Below are 14,330 nucleotides of genomic sequence, written 5' to 3'. Positions count from 1 at the left end.
CCCTTCTGCAGCTCTCAAGAATAACTTATTTATAGTATATATAACAACTGCAAAAGAAAACATATTGTGCCCTTATGAGAAGTACCTTGTTTTCATGATTATGAATTTATAGGCTTTGAGATTTTAGCAATGCTAACTCTTTTAACATTTTAAAAGACAAGAGAGATTTATAATAGTAATATTTTAAATAAGTTATTCATAATGGCAAGGTTCTGTTCTTCACACATCCCTCCTTCTTTCACAGTATTCACAAAATCCTTGATCTTACAAACATTTGTCATCTCTTACACTGTAGAGGAGTGGTTATCCTTACATTCTGGTTGGAGATGTTAAGCATAGTGAGTTTAAGGGTGTTTTTGAAAGTTATATGAACTTATGTCTATAAACAAAACATTTTTAAAAAAACAAAATTTGAAACTAAACTTAATTTGGAAATTAAGCTTAAAATTCTGATAATTACAGTATAATTTAATCTTATCTATAAATACTAAGCTAGATATTGGACAGAAAGTACCATACTTGAGTCCTGGCCCCAGCCTTCTTGGCTATCAAAAAGAAATTATCTGAGGTTGGCTCGCGGAGCTCTTTTAAAATTAGGCTGGGAAAGGAACTTTGCTGTTTATCCAAGAACTGTACTCTGAAAATGAATTTATTTCGTGCTGTCCCATCTCCTCATCTATTTCCTTCCCTCAATTCAACCAATAGCACACATTAGATGGTGGTATTAATGTGCTTCTACCAAATGCTAACGGACCATTCACTTTGACATTTCACACAAATACAATCTTTGGGAAGTACTCACACTGGCAAATAAGATGGATGGCAAATGGAAGCTTTTTAGAGCATTATTGACCCCTTTTAGTCAGCTGAGGGCCACATTTGGCAAATTATCTGATTTCTTTGATTAATTTTGACAATCATTCCATGTAATTTAGGCTTCAGAGTAATTTTTTTTTCCTGCTTCAATGAAATATTCTTTGTGGTAGTCTGTAATCTAAATAGGAAAATTTCTCTCTCTTCATCACAGAAGGCAACCTGTACTCACACAGTTGGTTTTCTAACTCCAAATAATACAGCTTTGCTCCTGCTAATCAAAATGTACATTTTTTAAGGTGTGACGGAAATATGGAAATTGACAGCAAACATTATCAGCCTGCCTACCTTTAGAAAAAAGAGCAAGCACCCAAATTCTCTAGTAGTCCTTTGAAAAGCAGGTCAGCTTTTTTTTTTTTTTTTTTTTTGATACAGGGTCTTGCTCTGTTGCCCAGGCTCGAGTGCAGTGGCACAATCATGGCTCACTGCATCCTCAACCTCCCAGGCTTAAGCCAACCTCCCAGGCTCCAGCCATCCTCCTCCCACCTCAGCCTTCCAAGTAGCTGGGTGTGCACCACCACACCTGGCTAATTTTTGTATTTTGCTGTAGAGATGGGGTTTTGCCCTTTTGCTGAAGCTGGTCTTGAACTCCTGGGCTCAGGCAATCCTCCTGCCTTGGCTCCCAAAGTGCTGGGATTATAGGCGTGAGCCACCATGCACAGACTACCAAGCACTTTTAAGGAAGAAGAAGGTACCCTGCCTGGCTAAGGAGTTTAACACACATATGCATTGGGGGGAAAAAGAACAACAGGAAATATTAGCACAAGGTTAGCTATAGTTCTCTCTGGATGATAGAATTATTTTGTTTGCTTTTAAGTATTTTTTCACATTTTATGAATATTATAAATATGTTACTATTGTCAGAAAAGAAAGCTCCCCTGAGTTATAAAAGAGATATTTTCAAGTTCTGAATGTTGCAAATCTAAATAAACATGTTCCAGGAGAGAAAGCATTCATTTTTTTTCCTAAACATATCTGTCATTTGACTTGATTCTGTTCTAGGGCTATAGTGCTGACATATCAAGAACACCTTGGAGTGACTTACTTAACCCTCTCAGAAGACCCTAGTCCTCGAGTAATTATCCACAACAGATGTCCAGTAACAGTGCTTATAAAGGAAAACATTAAAGGTATGTTTTATAATGTCAAATTTAGATAATACTAAATGTGTATTTTTTTCTGGGGTTTTTTGGTTTAGTAGTTACCTGTGATCCTGTGAAAAAAATATTTAAATAGATGTATTAATCATCTCTTTTTGAGAAGTTTCTTTTGCCACATTATGTTTACTGTCCCCCAAGTCTCTGTCTTTAAGGGCTAATTCTGATATGCCTTTTTTAAAATTTCAGATATTCCGAAGTTTGAGGTTTATTGCAAAAAAATTCCCTCCGAGTGCTCAATTCATCATGAACTGTATCATCAGATTTCCAGTTATCCGGACTGCAAGACCAAAGACTTACTTCCGAGCCTCCTTTTGAGAGTTGAACTGCTAGATGAAGTAACAACTGAGTGGAGTGATGCCATCGACATCAACAGTCAGGGAACACAGGTCAGTGAGCCGTGTGTTCCTGCCAAGACCCAAAGAAAAATGTCCTTTTCTGAGGTTTTGTTGGTTGCCTACTTTTAAACGTAATTTTCTAGATGCTGAACATCTTTTCTTTGTGTGAAAGAGCATGTGAATCCATTTTTACATCCTCATTAAGTTATAAATTCTCAAACTCAAGCATGTATCTGCAAAGTAGACTATAAAACCATTGACTAGAGAGGAGCACTTAGTAAAAGCAGGCCCATCTTGGATCTAATCCAAGGTTGAAATGGAAATCAAATTGTTAGGCTTATTTAGATAGAACATAGTTCAGCTGTACCGATTTTTGCATAGTCATAATACAAATCCTCTTTTGTGTATTACTAGGATAAATATGTGTATTTTAAAATTACTAATTTTTATTACATAAAACCCCACAAATGGAAGTTTTATTACATAAAACCCCACAAATAGAAGTAGGTTTAAAAACCTGAGCAGATAAAATGTCTTAATTGTTTCTGTCTTCGTCTGGATGTTAGTGATACTAATTTTGTTGAAAATAGCATAAGAACTTAGCATTTCCTTTCTTCTGGACTTAAAATTTACTGTTTGTTAGTGTGCAATTTAGTGGCATTAAATATACTTACAGTGTTGTATAACCATCACCACTATTTCTGAAACTTCTTTATCATTTCAAACAGAAACTCTGTACCCAGTAAGCAGTAATTCCCATTCTCCCCTCCTCCAACCCCTGGTAGCTCTCTTCTTCTTTGTCTCTGTCTCCATGAATTTGCCTGCTCTAAGCATCTCAGATAAGTAGAATCATAAAATATGTATCCTTTTGTGTCTGGCTTATTTCACCTAGCATAATGTTCTCAAGGTTCGTTCATGTTTTAGCATGGATCAGAACTTCATTTGTTTTTATGAGTGAATAATATTGTGCCATACTTTTTTGAAAAGTTCTTTCACATTTATTAGTTCATTTGGTCTTCGCAACAAGCTTCTGAGGTAGGCTACTGTAATGGTGACAAACCACATATTAAAGTTATAAATGCATTTGCAGTAATAATAATGGTTATCATTGAATAATCACTTACTCCATACGAGGCATTGTTCTAAGCACTTTACGTTCATTCTCATCTAACCGTGACAACAGCCATACAAGTTAGGGACTATCATCTCCACGGAGGGAGAAGTAGAAACTAAGACCTCCAGAAGTACCTAGGTCTAATTTGCATGTAGTGGAAGAAAAAGGCCTGGAATTTTATCCAGATTCACCGGACAGCAAAGCCAGTGCTCTGAGCACAATGCATGCTGTTTCCTTACATGAAACTCCTTGCCACCCCTCTTTCCCAGTCCTCCTGGCACATTCTTTCTCATCTCAAGATTTCATTAAAGCCCCTGTGAAGTGTATTTGTGAAGTGTGGAATGACTGATCTGCTAAGGGGGAGAAGGAAAAAGGGAGGGGTCTGGGAAGAGCAGTAGCTGTGGAAACTGGTGAAGGACCTGGCTGGAGACAGAGGAAGGGATGGCTGAGTGGCCTGGAGGACCACACTCACCCTGGAGACCTGCATTTGTAGTGGCCACAAACTACTCAGGGGCATGCTTTCTGTCAGCTGTGCTCAGGGGCTGAACAGTGAAAACCCACGGGATCTATACAGCCTCAGAAGATGCTCCCAGTCTCATTAATTTACAAAATAAATATTGCAAGCTTCTCAGGGGTCCCTGAACTCCCCTGTCTGGGTTTAAAGATTTTTGAAATCCTGCTTATATTTGACTTAGGAATTCTTTACGATAGACATTCTTCCTGTCAAACCTTATTTTGGGGATTCCCATTCACTCTAAATTTCCTCCAAACTTTGTAGTCAGGGATACTTCAAAGCTAAGAGGAGGTGCTCTTTCCAACACCCTTATCATTGTGGTCTGAGGACCCAGCAATCTCATGTTCCCATTAATCTTTTAGAAGCTGTGTGCCATATGTCCTGCAGACCATGGTTTACTTCCTACTCTGGAGGAAGATTTGTTTCAGACCCTCACCGACATCTCCTCAGTAATATCCCAGGGCATATAAATCACTGGGGAGCAAAGGGAGCTGTGTCCTCTGATGAAAGGAAGGAGCAGTCCTTCTGGAGGAGGGAGTTTGTCTTCCAGGAACCTTCCTCAGCCCTTGGTCTGTGTATTTCAAAGCTGACCTAACAAGCAAAATCAAAACACCATAAAATGCCCATTATGCTGCAAGGAAGAAAACTCCTTTAACTTTTTTCAGTCAAGCCCTCTGCTTCCGTTGTGTAGATAAGATAGTCTCATGTTGTAGAATTTTGAAATGGATTGCATGAGGAAATAAGCACAGAGGAGTTGTATAATCTCACAGAGTATTCTTTGGACCAAGAGTTATTGAGAAGACCTGTTCACATGTAGGCTGCAGAATACTGATTGTAAAGTTGCTGCGTGCTTTTGGGGGTTGGATCCTTGGCTCACACCTGGTCAGAAGACATCTCATGGTTATTCAACCAGAGACCTGAAGGTGGCACCTGGTGCTCATACGCATGATTTGATAGTTGGTGGTAGGCTGACTTTAGGACAAAAACAGTCTTTAGGTGCTCAATAAATAAAGTCATAAAAGTAAGTTTACACCGATAATTTTAAGTCATAATTTTGATCCTACCAGGAAAATAGTTCAGACTCCTATCATAGTGTATAGGATTTTAATTTCTGATACTCAGAAACTATTTTTGTCAGAATTAGGCAATGTTATTTTGAAAAAGTCAAAACAAGGAACAAAGAAAACATAGTAGTTACCACTTAACTACCAACAACATTAAGAAGCCTGCTTCATTCATTCAGTCAACAAATACTGAGTTCCTAATGTATGCCAGACATTATAACTTGGTACTAGCACCATGTAAAATATACTGAACAAAAATGGAGCACAGCCCCTGCCCTCAAGTTTACATGTGGAGGAGATAGATAATAAATAATCTCATGGGTAGTTGTATTATAAGCACTACGAGGAGCTATGCAGGAAAGGTACAGTTGTGCTATGTGGGTGTACAGCAGACAAGTTTGAGAGGTCAAGGAGGGTGTCTCTGATGGAGAGACCTTGCCTCTGTGTCTTCAAGGTGAACAGGCTCTCCCTAGACAAGAGAGTAGGGAATCTTTCTAGGTAGAAAGAGCAATATGTTTGAAGCTTCAGTGTTCAGAGGGCACGTGGTCCTTTTAGGGAACTAAATGCCAGTGCGGCTGTAGCACCAGATGACAGAGGGTAGGAGAGGGAGCTGGTGAGGCAATGCGAGACCAAACCTGGCAAGGCCCCGTGGGTCCTATCAGGGATTTTGGTTTTTATCTTATGAGTCATGGGAAGTCATTGCATTATGAAAAGTACTTGCTGAGCCATTGAACTGCAAAGAGTGAGTAGTTTGAACCCCAGAAAGTGAATTTAAATGATCCCTTTGCAGGTAAATTCCCTTCTGAAAAGATCCATTAAATTCTCATGATCTTTGACTCTTAACAGACGTTCATAGTCGGGTCATTGTCACTGCTGTTTCTTCGCAAATGGATTGTTTTGTGGGGAGGAGAGAATGATAGTCCTTCATGTTTCTACAGCTCTGTGCCATTTACCAAGTGTTTCACAGGCACAGTCCTCCATTCTTTTATTCATTTGTTCAAAGTTTTGCTGAGGACCTATCAGGTGCCAAGCCCTTTGCCCTAAATAAGGCATAATTCCTGCCTTCAAGGACTTGAGTAACCAATAAATGCAGTAAAGGGAAGATAAAACCTTTGATCACTGCAAAAATTCTAAGATAGGGTGATAATTTTTGTTTATTTACTGATGAGAGATTTGAGGCTTAAAGAGGAATCAGCTAGGTGACTTACAACTAAGCAGGAGCAAGCTGGAGCCTAAATCTGCTCCCATGTGGTCCAGTCCTGTTTTTCCTACACCAGGCTCAGGCCACTTGTCTGTCCTCTGAAGTCTTGCCCTGGCTACAAATACTAGCTGCCTGAAAGTTCATCAAAGCACGGGATAGAAGAGATTTTCTAATCTCCCCATTTACCTAATGCAAGAATCCCTTCTATGACATCTCACCCCAGAAGGCTCCCAGTGTAATAGTCATAACTTATCCAGTGGTGGCTATGAGAAATTTTCTCTTGTATCAATCTGAAAACTATTACTCTGTAGCATCCGTTCATTCATCTTTGTTTTGCCGTCTGGGACATCACAGACTATTTATTTCCCCTCAAATACAGCAACGCTACAATTATTTGAAGGCAGCTCCAACATCTTTCCTAAGTGTTCCCTTATCCAGGCCAAACATTTCTGGTTCCTTGAATCATTCCTTCAGTAAATGCAATTTCCACACCCATCACCACAGTTACCCTATGTGAACACTCTAGGTGTTATGTTCCCTTTTAAAAATCTGGCAGCCGGAATTACACACAGTATTCCAAATGTGGTCTAACCAGCTATTACCTCCCTATGCTTCCATTAATAAAGTAAAAGATTGAGTTAGCTTTTTATTAATGAGTTCAGACTGTTTGTTATACTGAACTTGTGGTCAACCACATCCCCCAGGTCTTTATCATATGACTTGCAATACAGTTGACTTTTTGAACCCAAAGACAGGACTTTACATTTATCCCAAGTAAATTAAGTCTTGTTGATATTGGCCTAGTCCGGCTTGTTGAAATCACTTTTTTAAAAAATTGTGATGCTGTCATCTAACATATTAAGTATCCCTGGTAGCTTTATGTCATCCATAGATGTGGTGAGCGTGCATTCTACATGTTCGTCCAGGTCATTAATAAATATGTTGAACAGGACAAGTTCATGGTCGACATACTGCAGTGAATCACTAGACACTCCCCGAATGCATGGGGTCATTCAGCCAGACTCTACTCTCATCTAGTCCATGTTTCTTAAGTAAGAAAATGCATCTAAAATCACTTTTAAACTATACTGTATAAGATATTATCTACAAGAATATCAGAACATACTTTGTTAAATGCCTTGACGAACCAGGACTCAAATGTGTAATCTCTCCATTTGGTGCAGATCACACAGAGGTAACCTTGAACACTGAAGCTTAAAGCAGCAGGTAGTAATTTTCAGAGTTATCTCTACCCTCCATTAAGGAATTTTTATAAAGAAAAAAAAGTCAATGCAGGTGAATGTCTGATTTATAAAATGTGTAATGCAGGTATTTTGACTTCTTGCTTATTTTGCTCACCTTCCCAGTACTCCAGGGCACAGTCGAACAGCTACCAGCAAGTTGGCACTGACTTCTGAATGTCTGCTAGGTGCCCTGGTCTAGAGTCTTCTATGTGTTTACAGTTTGTTCTGGATGAGTCACAACTGTTTCCAAAGATACTCAGGAGTAGTGATTTCCCTAAGATGTTTTTCAAAAAGTATACAGTGGGAAAAAGTTACATCCAGAATACCTACTGTTTTCTTTTCATCTCTATCTGATCCTTCCTACCTTGATCAACTTAGAAATTCATCTTCCTTTCTTCTCTTGGATATCTAATTCACCTCATACCTTTAGCTACTGCCTATCACCAGTCACTCCCAGAAATTGATTTCCGGCCCCCACATTACTCCCAGTATGCAAATCTGTGTTTTTGCCTTCCCACTAGACATCTCAGCCTGAAAATCCTACAAGCATCTGAAATCAACACATCAGAAACCAAGATGATCATTTTTCTTACCCCAAGCCAGCTTCTTCTGGAGTCTCTGCATCAGTTAATGTCATCCCTGTTTTCCCAGTACAAAAACCATAAATACAATGGATTCAGATAATATTGAATGCCTGTTTTATCTCAAGCTCTCTACAGGTATAGTCATTAGTCCCTGTCACATCCTTTAAAAGTAGATGCTACCCAAAGCTCTGAGAGGTGAACTTGCTCAGGATAAATGGTCCTGGGATTCAAACCCAGGACTGTGTGGTTTCCCAGCCTGCCTTCTGCCTACTGCTTCCCAGTGTCTTCCTTTCTTTCTGATCCTCCACACATCCAGTAGGCCACCAGCTTCTGTCAGAAATACCTCAGAAACGTCTCTGGAATATGCCCCTTCCCTCTGTGACCAGGGTCGTCTCTGGAATCTGCCCCTTCCCTCTGTGACCAGGGTCTGCTTCAGGCCTTTGGTTCATCATCTCTCTCCCAGCTTTTAGCAATAGTACCTTAACAGGTCTCTCCATTGTCAGCCTCTCCACTCTCAAGTCTCTCTCTATAACCACCCCACAAATGATTCCTAAAACACAGACTCCAGCCCAGAGAAGAGAACCCAGTCCACTAGGTTGCTTAAAACAGACCTCCACCTGAGACCAAGCAGGCCCTGTTTCACTCCTGTTCCCCCTCTACAGGCCAGGGTTCAATCGCTTCTTCCCACCTTTCAAAGTCTAAGTCTATAATTCTTCCATAGCATGGTTTCCTACTTAAGATACTCTTTTACAAACTACTTATATAGAGATATCAGTAGTACATTTTAAATTTATTCCTTCCGAAAATGGGGGATGAAATTTTTTGTGAGAAATGACTTTTAACCCAAAGTCAGCTGCACAAATAAAATGCCTAAGTAGCATGTTTTCAGATCAGTTTAGACATATCAACTTGCAGCAAAAGATGAGTGTGATACTATCTTCAACTTAAATGTTCAAAAGTAGGGGGCCAGGTGCAGTGGCTCATGCCTATAATCCCAACACTTCAGGAGACCGAGGCGGGAGGATCACTTGGGCCCAGGAGTTTGAGACCAGCCTGGGCAACATAGCGAGAACCCCTGTCTCTACAGAAAAATTTTTTTTTAAAAATCACCAAGCATGGTGGTGCGCACCTCTATTCCCAACTACTCAGGATGGGAGGATCACTTGAGCCCAGGAGCTGGAGGCTGCAGTGAGCTATGATCACACCACAGCATTCCAGCCTGGTTGACAGAGTGAAACCTGTCTCTGTTTTTAAAAAAAAACACAACAAATATTTTGTCACCTTGTAATTAATTTACTTAGTAAAATTGTTATAATTGTAAAAAATATTTGTTACATATAATCATTCAAATAAAGATAACTGAGTAGATAGAAAAGCGCAAGTTATATTAAAATGCTTCTTGTTTGTAATTGTCATAGAAGATATTGTACTAAGTAGAAACCAGTATCCAGGCCTCAAATGGTTTTCTTAGACCTAACATATGTACGATGGGGCTGAGCACAGAGACTCATGCCTATAATCCCAGGACTTTGGGAGACCAAGACAGGCAGGTTGCTTGAGCCCAGGAGTCTGAGACCAGCATGGGCAACATGGCAAAATTCTGTCGCTACGAAAAATACAAAACTTAGCTGGACATGGTGGCAAACGCCTGTAATCCCAGCTGCTCGGGAGGCTGAGGTGGGAGGATCAACCGAGCCCAGGGAGGCGGAGGTTGCAGTGAGCCATGATCGTGTCACTTCACTCCATCCTGGTAACAGAGTGAGACCCTGTCTCAAAAAATAAATATGATAGTGTCTTGCTTACTAAAGAACTCTAACACAGATTCAAATGGTAAAACAGTGAGTCTCTTAGTATATGTCACCTAGAGCCTTCTACACCACCCCACCTCACCCTGCTAGTGAAGTGAAGAAATAAAAAAGAACCAAATGATGACATTGATCAGGACTGGCTGGGTTATTCTGTGATAACAAACAGCTGGAAAAAAAATCCTCTTGGCCATCAGTCATTTATCATTTTTTTCCCCACACACAGAACAAATCTTCCCCCCAAGGTTGGAAGCAGTCACTCCATCACACTTGAAGTCCAGCACTTCTGAGCGATGCTCAGTCTGGATGTGACACCCTTTGATCTGGAGACCTGTGGACTTACCTGTTCCCCATTTCCCTGCCATTTTATAGGAGAGGGTAACAGTAATAACCCCTCCACTGTGGAAGGGGGAAGAATGACAGACATACAGCAGTCTCTTGCCTATGGCAATTCTGAAAGTTTTCTGGGCACATATTATGGGGTGTATACCCTGGAAGCAAGAAATCAGCTTTCACTGAGTACTGTCTCTAATCTTTTTTTTTTTTTTTTTTTTTTTTTGAAGCGGAGTCTCGCTCTGTTGCCCAGGCTGGAGTGCAGTGGCGTGATCTCGGCTCACTGCAAGCTCCGCCTCCTGGGTTCACGCCATTCTCCTGCCTCAGCGTCCCGAAGTGGGGAGTAGCTGGGACTACAGGCACCCACCACCATGCCCAGCTAATTTTTTTGTCTTTTTTAGTAGAGACGGGGTTTCACTGTGTTAGCCAGGATGGTCTCGATCTCCTGACCTCGTGATCCACCCGCCTCAGCCTCCTAAAGTGCTGAGATTACAGGTGTGAGCCACCACGCCCGGCCCTGTTTCTAATCTTGAAGGAGCTCTTATGATTATCCTTCAGGTTCCTGGCTCCACCCTCTGGGAGATCTTCCTTGGCCACTTGAAGTTTGTATTGCATCTCAAATAATTACAGTCTTTTTTAGTCCAGGTTCGTGAGTGTATAGGGCAGTGGTAATTTCTCAACTTAGTAGACTTCTTACCTATTTGGTTCCAGAAAATTCCCTGTGCCAGGAACCATATCCATGGTCCATAAGACACATTTATTTGCTTACTTGCTTCCTTCCTCTCTGGATTTAAGAGAGCTTCTCCAGGAAAGTTATACCCTTGATCTGCATTTTCTTCCAAGTCAATATAACAGTTAAGAAGTTTCAACAGTGTGTTGCCTATAGTCAGTCTTAAGGCTGAGTGTTAATCTGCCTTTGTGTTCAGAGGCTTTCTAATTTTAGACCTTGCTGTTTGAGGCTTTATCTTAGTCTGTTCAGGCTGCTATATCAAAATATCTCAGACTGGTAGTTTATAAACAACAGAAACATATTGTCACAGTTCTGGAGTCTAGCAAGTCCAACATCAAGGTACTGGCAGATTCGGTATCTGGTGAGCACTCACTTCCTAGTTCATGGATGACCATCTTTTCACTGTAACCTCACATGATGGAAGCGATGAGGGGTTTCTCAGGTTTTTTTTTTTTTTTTTTTTTTTTTTTTTTTTTTTTTTGAGAGGGAATTTCACTCTTGTTGCCCAGGCTGGATAGAGTACAATGGCCCAGTCTCAGCTCACTGCAACCTCCGCCTCCTGGGTTCAAGCAATTCTCCTGCCTCAGCCTCCCGAGTAACTGGGATTACAGGCACCCGCCACCACGCCCAGCTAATTTTTGTATTTTTAGGAGAGATGAAGTTTTACCATGTGTTGGTTAGGCTGATCCTGAACTCCTGCCTCCACCCGCCTCAGCCTCCCAAAGTGCTGAGATTACAGGCATGAGCCACTGTCCCTGGCCTCAGGCTTCTTTAATAAGGATACTAATCGCATTCCAAAGGCCCTGCCTTCTAATATCATCACACTGGGGGACTAGAATTTCAGCGTATGAATTTTGGGGGAACACATTCAGACCATAGTAGGTTTAAAAGTATTTCTAACTTTGCAAGGTTCTAAATTTCTGGAATCTCTCTATTATCTCCCATTTTTATTTGCAACCTGGCCAATTCTTTCCTGAGCTCATCTCTTCATAAAACAAAATGTAGTGTTCCAGACACAGGCAACAGCAGCCAACATAACACCACTGATGTTTGGTTTTCAGACCTCATCTTCTAGAGCTACAGATTTATTAATTTTATGATCTACCTCCCAAGTCATCTCAAGCAACAGTTTTACTGAATATCTTACCACTTCAAAATATATATGCCCATTTTTATAGCTTTCAATATCGATTTCTACTGTCTGACCATTAAGCCAGGGTCTCATATTGTAGGATTTTGTTAGAACACTACTTCTATCACCAATATCTATATTAGTAATATAAGCTCAGTTATGCTGCCTATCATAAGCCTAGAACTTACTTCTTGTTCATGCTAAATGCCTAGTGTGTGTCTTCAGGGGGTTTTGTTCTACATGGTCACTCAGGGACCCAGGTTGATGGAAAGTCCATCATCTCGTATTTACCCCCTTGTAACTAACCACCCCAAAACCTACTGGCTTAAAAGAAGAGTGATTAACAACTTCTTATGATTCTGAGGAAGTGGCCAAGTGACTTTTCTGCAGGATGAGCCTGGGATTAGTCATGCATTTGCATTCACCTGGAGAGTTGGCTGAGGTATGGGTTCAGCTGGGAAGTCTGGGTGTTGCTCTCACCATGTTGTCTGTCCTCCTTATGGAGGCTAGCCCAGGGTGGCAAGTGGGAAAACCCCAGTAAGCAAGCTGTATCAAGATTCTTACTTGCTGATGTCATGTCAGCTGAAGAAAGTCACATAGCCTCGCCCAATGTCAGTATGGGAAGGTACTACACAAGGGCATGGATACTGGGATATACAAATTCATTGTGCAACAGTCTTCCACAGCTATCTAGAGCAGGAGTCAACAAATATTTTTTTAAGGTCTGGATTGTAAATATTTTAGGTTTTGCAGGCCTTATGTTTTCCCAGCTTCTCATTAGGATGGAGAGATATGTAAGTAAATGAGCATGTTCCAATAAAGCCTTATTCACAATAGCAGGCAGTGGACCAGATTTGGCCCACCACTGAGCTGTGAAACATAAAGCCTTTATTTATTCTCTAGAAGGAATACATGTCAATTCTGCCTTCAGCCCATTGGCCAAAACTAGTCACAAGACCATATCTAACTGCAGGGGTGATGGGGAGTATAATCCTGCTCTATTCCCAGAAGGAGAGAAGAGCTAGACATGGGTGGACACTGGAAGTCAATACAGCAGAAGCCACATTGAGAAGATGTATGTTCAGATCATCAGCCTTATCTTTATTGAGTACCCGGCACTGGTTGTAAGAACTGAAGAAAACAGACACAAAACCAGTGCCCTCATGGAGCTTACACAGAGTCCCTGATGGTGAATACACTGAGAGGGAGAAGCATTTTATACACTTCTGCTCTGGAATTGTTAGTTGTCGTCTCATTGTTTGTGTACTTGGCTTTTTCACCAGTTGGGCTGTGAGCAACGCAAGGGTAGGACTACATCTTCTCTGTGCCTGATGCAGTGACTAATTCTTTGTAGGCACTCTTTAAGTGCTTGTCAAGTAATTGATTGTTCAAACCATTAGACCAAGATAAGGATTTACTTTGGATTGTGGGGAACCTGGATATAGATGCCTAATTCCTGTATCACTCAGGTGCCTAACTCTCAAACCCCTAGAGCTGCCATTATACAAAAGGCTACAAGGTGTAAGTTGTTTCTCTAAATGTGAAAAGACAAGGATAGACTCAAGTCTGTGTCTCTTCCACTCATAGCAGTGAGTGAAAGGGACAACAAGCAAAAATTTCCCTCGAGAGTCTAGGTTTTTGGCCAGAAGTAACGTGAAAGTTCAGGTTAATTTGCTTGCCTTCAGAAGGTCCTTGGGGTGTTTAACAGAAACCATCACCTTACCTTAGGTTTATTATTCTAGAAAGTGTAAGTATCCTCATTTCATAATACCTGAAGATCACTTTGAGACAGAGCAGAACAGTAAATATTTCTCTATTCGCACCCCCTCCCTCTCTCCTCTAAGGGGTCCTGAAGTTGTGTGCAGTGACTGAGGAAAAGGAATATGAGATGGGAGCATGGGACTTAAAAAGGTTTCTACTGAGTGGATAATTTCATATCATTCAACCTAGTAAAGAAAAGCAATTGATTTACCTTATGTATCATACCAAGGGATGGGGTTTATAAATAGGAATATTTCTTAAAGAATATCTCTTTTGTTTTAGATTCATGAGCCGAGCCATTTTTAAGCCATTAATTATGTTTTAGTCTCAAATTTTATTGTAAGTTTAATTTTTACCCTGGAACAAATAGGGCAAATTCAGAATACAAGTCTTTTGAAAAAGATATTTTTGCAAAACAGTCCATTTGGGAAATGTGTTCATAGAGAATACAGATAGAAAAACTGGACTCCATTTCTGCTG

General features: G+C 40.6%; 1 protein-coding gene across 8 annotated transcripts in view; it reads left to right on the top strand.

The window, feature by feature from the left end:
* Positions 1-14,330, top strand: part of LOC105476071 (vacuolar protein sorting 13 homolog B) — an 859,286-nt gene that overhangs the window by 814,782 nt on the left and 30,174 nt on the right. For all 8 annotated transcript variants that reach the window (XM_011731700.3, XM_011731704.3, XM_011731702.3 and 5 more), the window contains 2 exons: positions 1,876-2,003; positions 2,220-2,419. In XM_011731700.3, coding sequence (XP_011730002.2) covers positions 1,876-2,003; positions 2,220-2,419 — 328 coding nt within the window. The remainder of the gene's footprint in view (positions 1-1,875; positions 2,004-2,219; positions 2,420-14,330) is intronic.

The sequence above is a fragment of the Macaca nemestrina genome, chromosome 8 (genome assembly GCF_043159975.1).
Source record: "Macaca nemestrina isolate mMacNem1 chromosome 8, mMacNem.hap1, whole genome shotgun sequence".
Classification (NCBI taxonomy): domain Eukaryota; kingdom Metazoa; phylum Chordata; class Mammalia; order Primates; family Cercopithecidae; genus Macaca; species Macaca nemestrina.
Note: the sequence above shows the minus strand (reverse complement) of the source record. Positions and strands in the feature narration are given on the sequence as shown.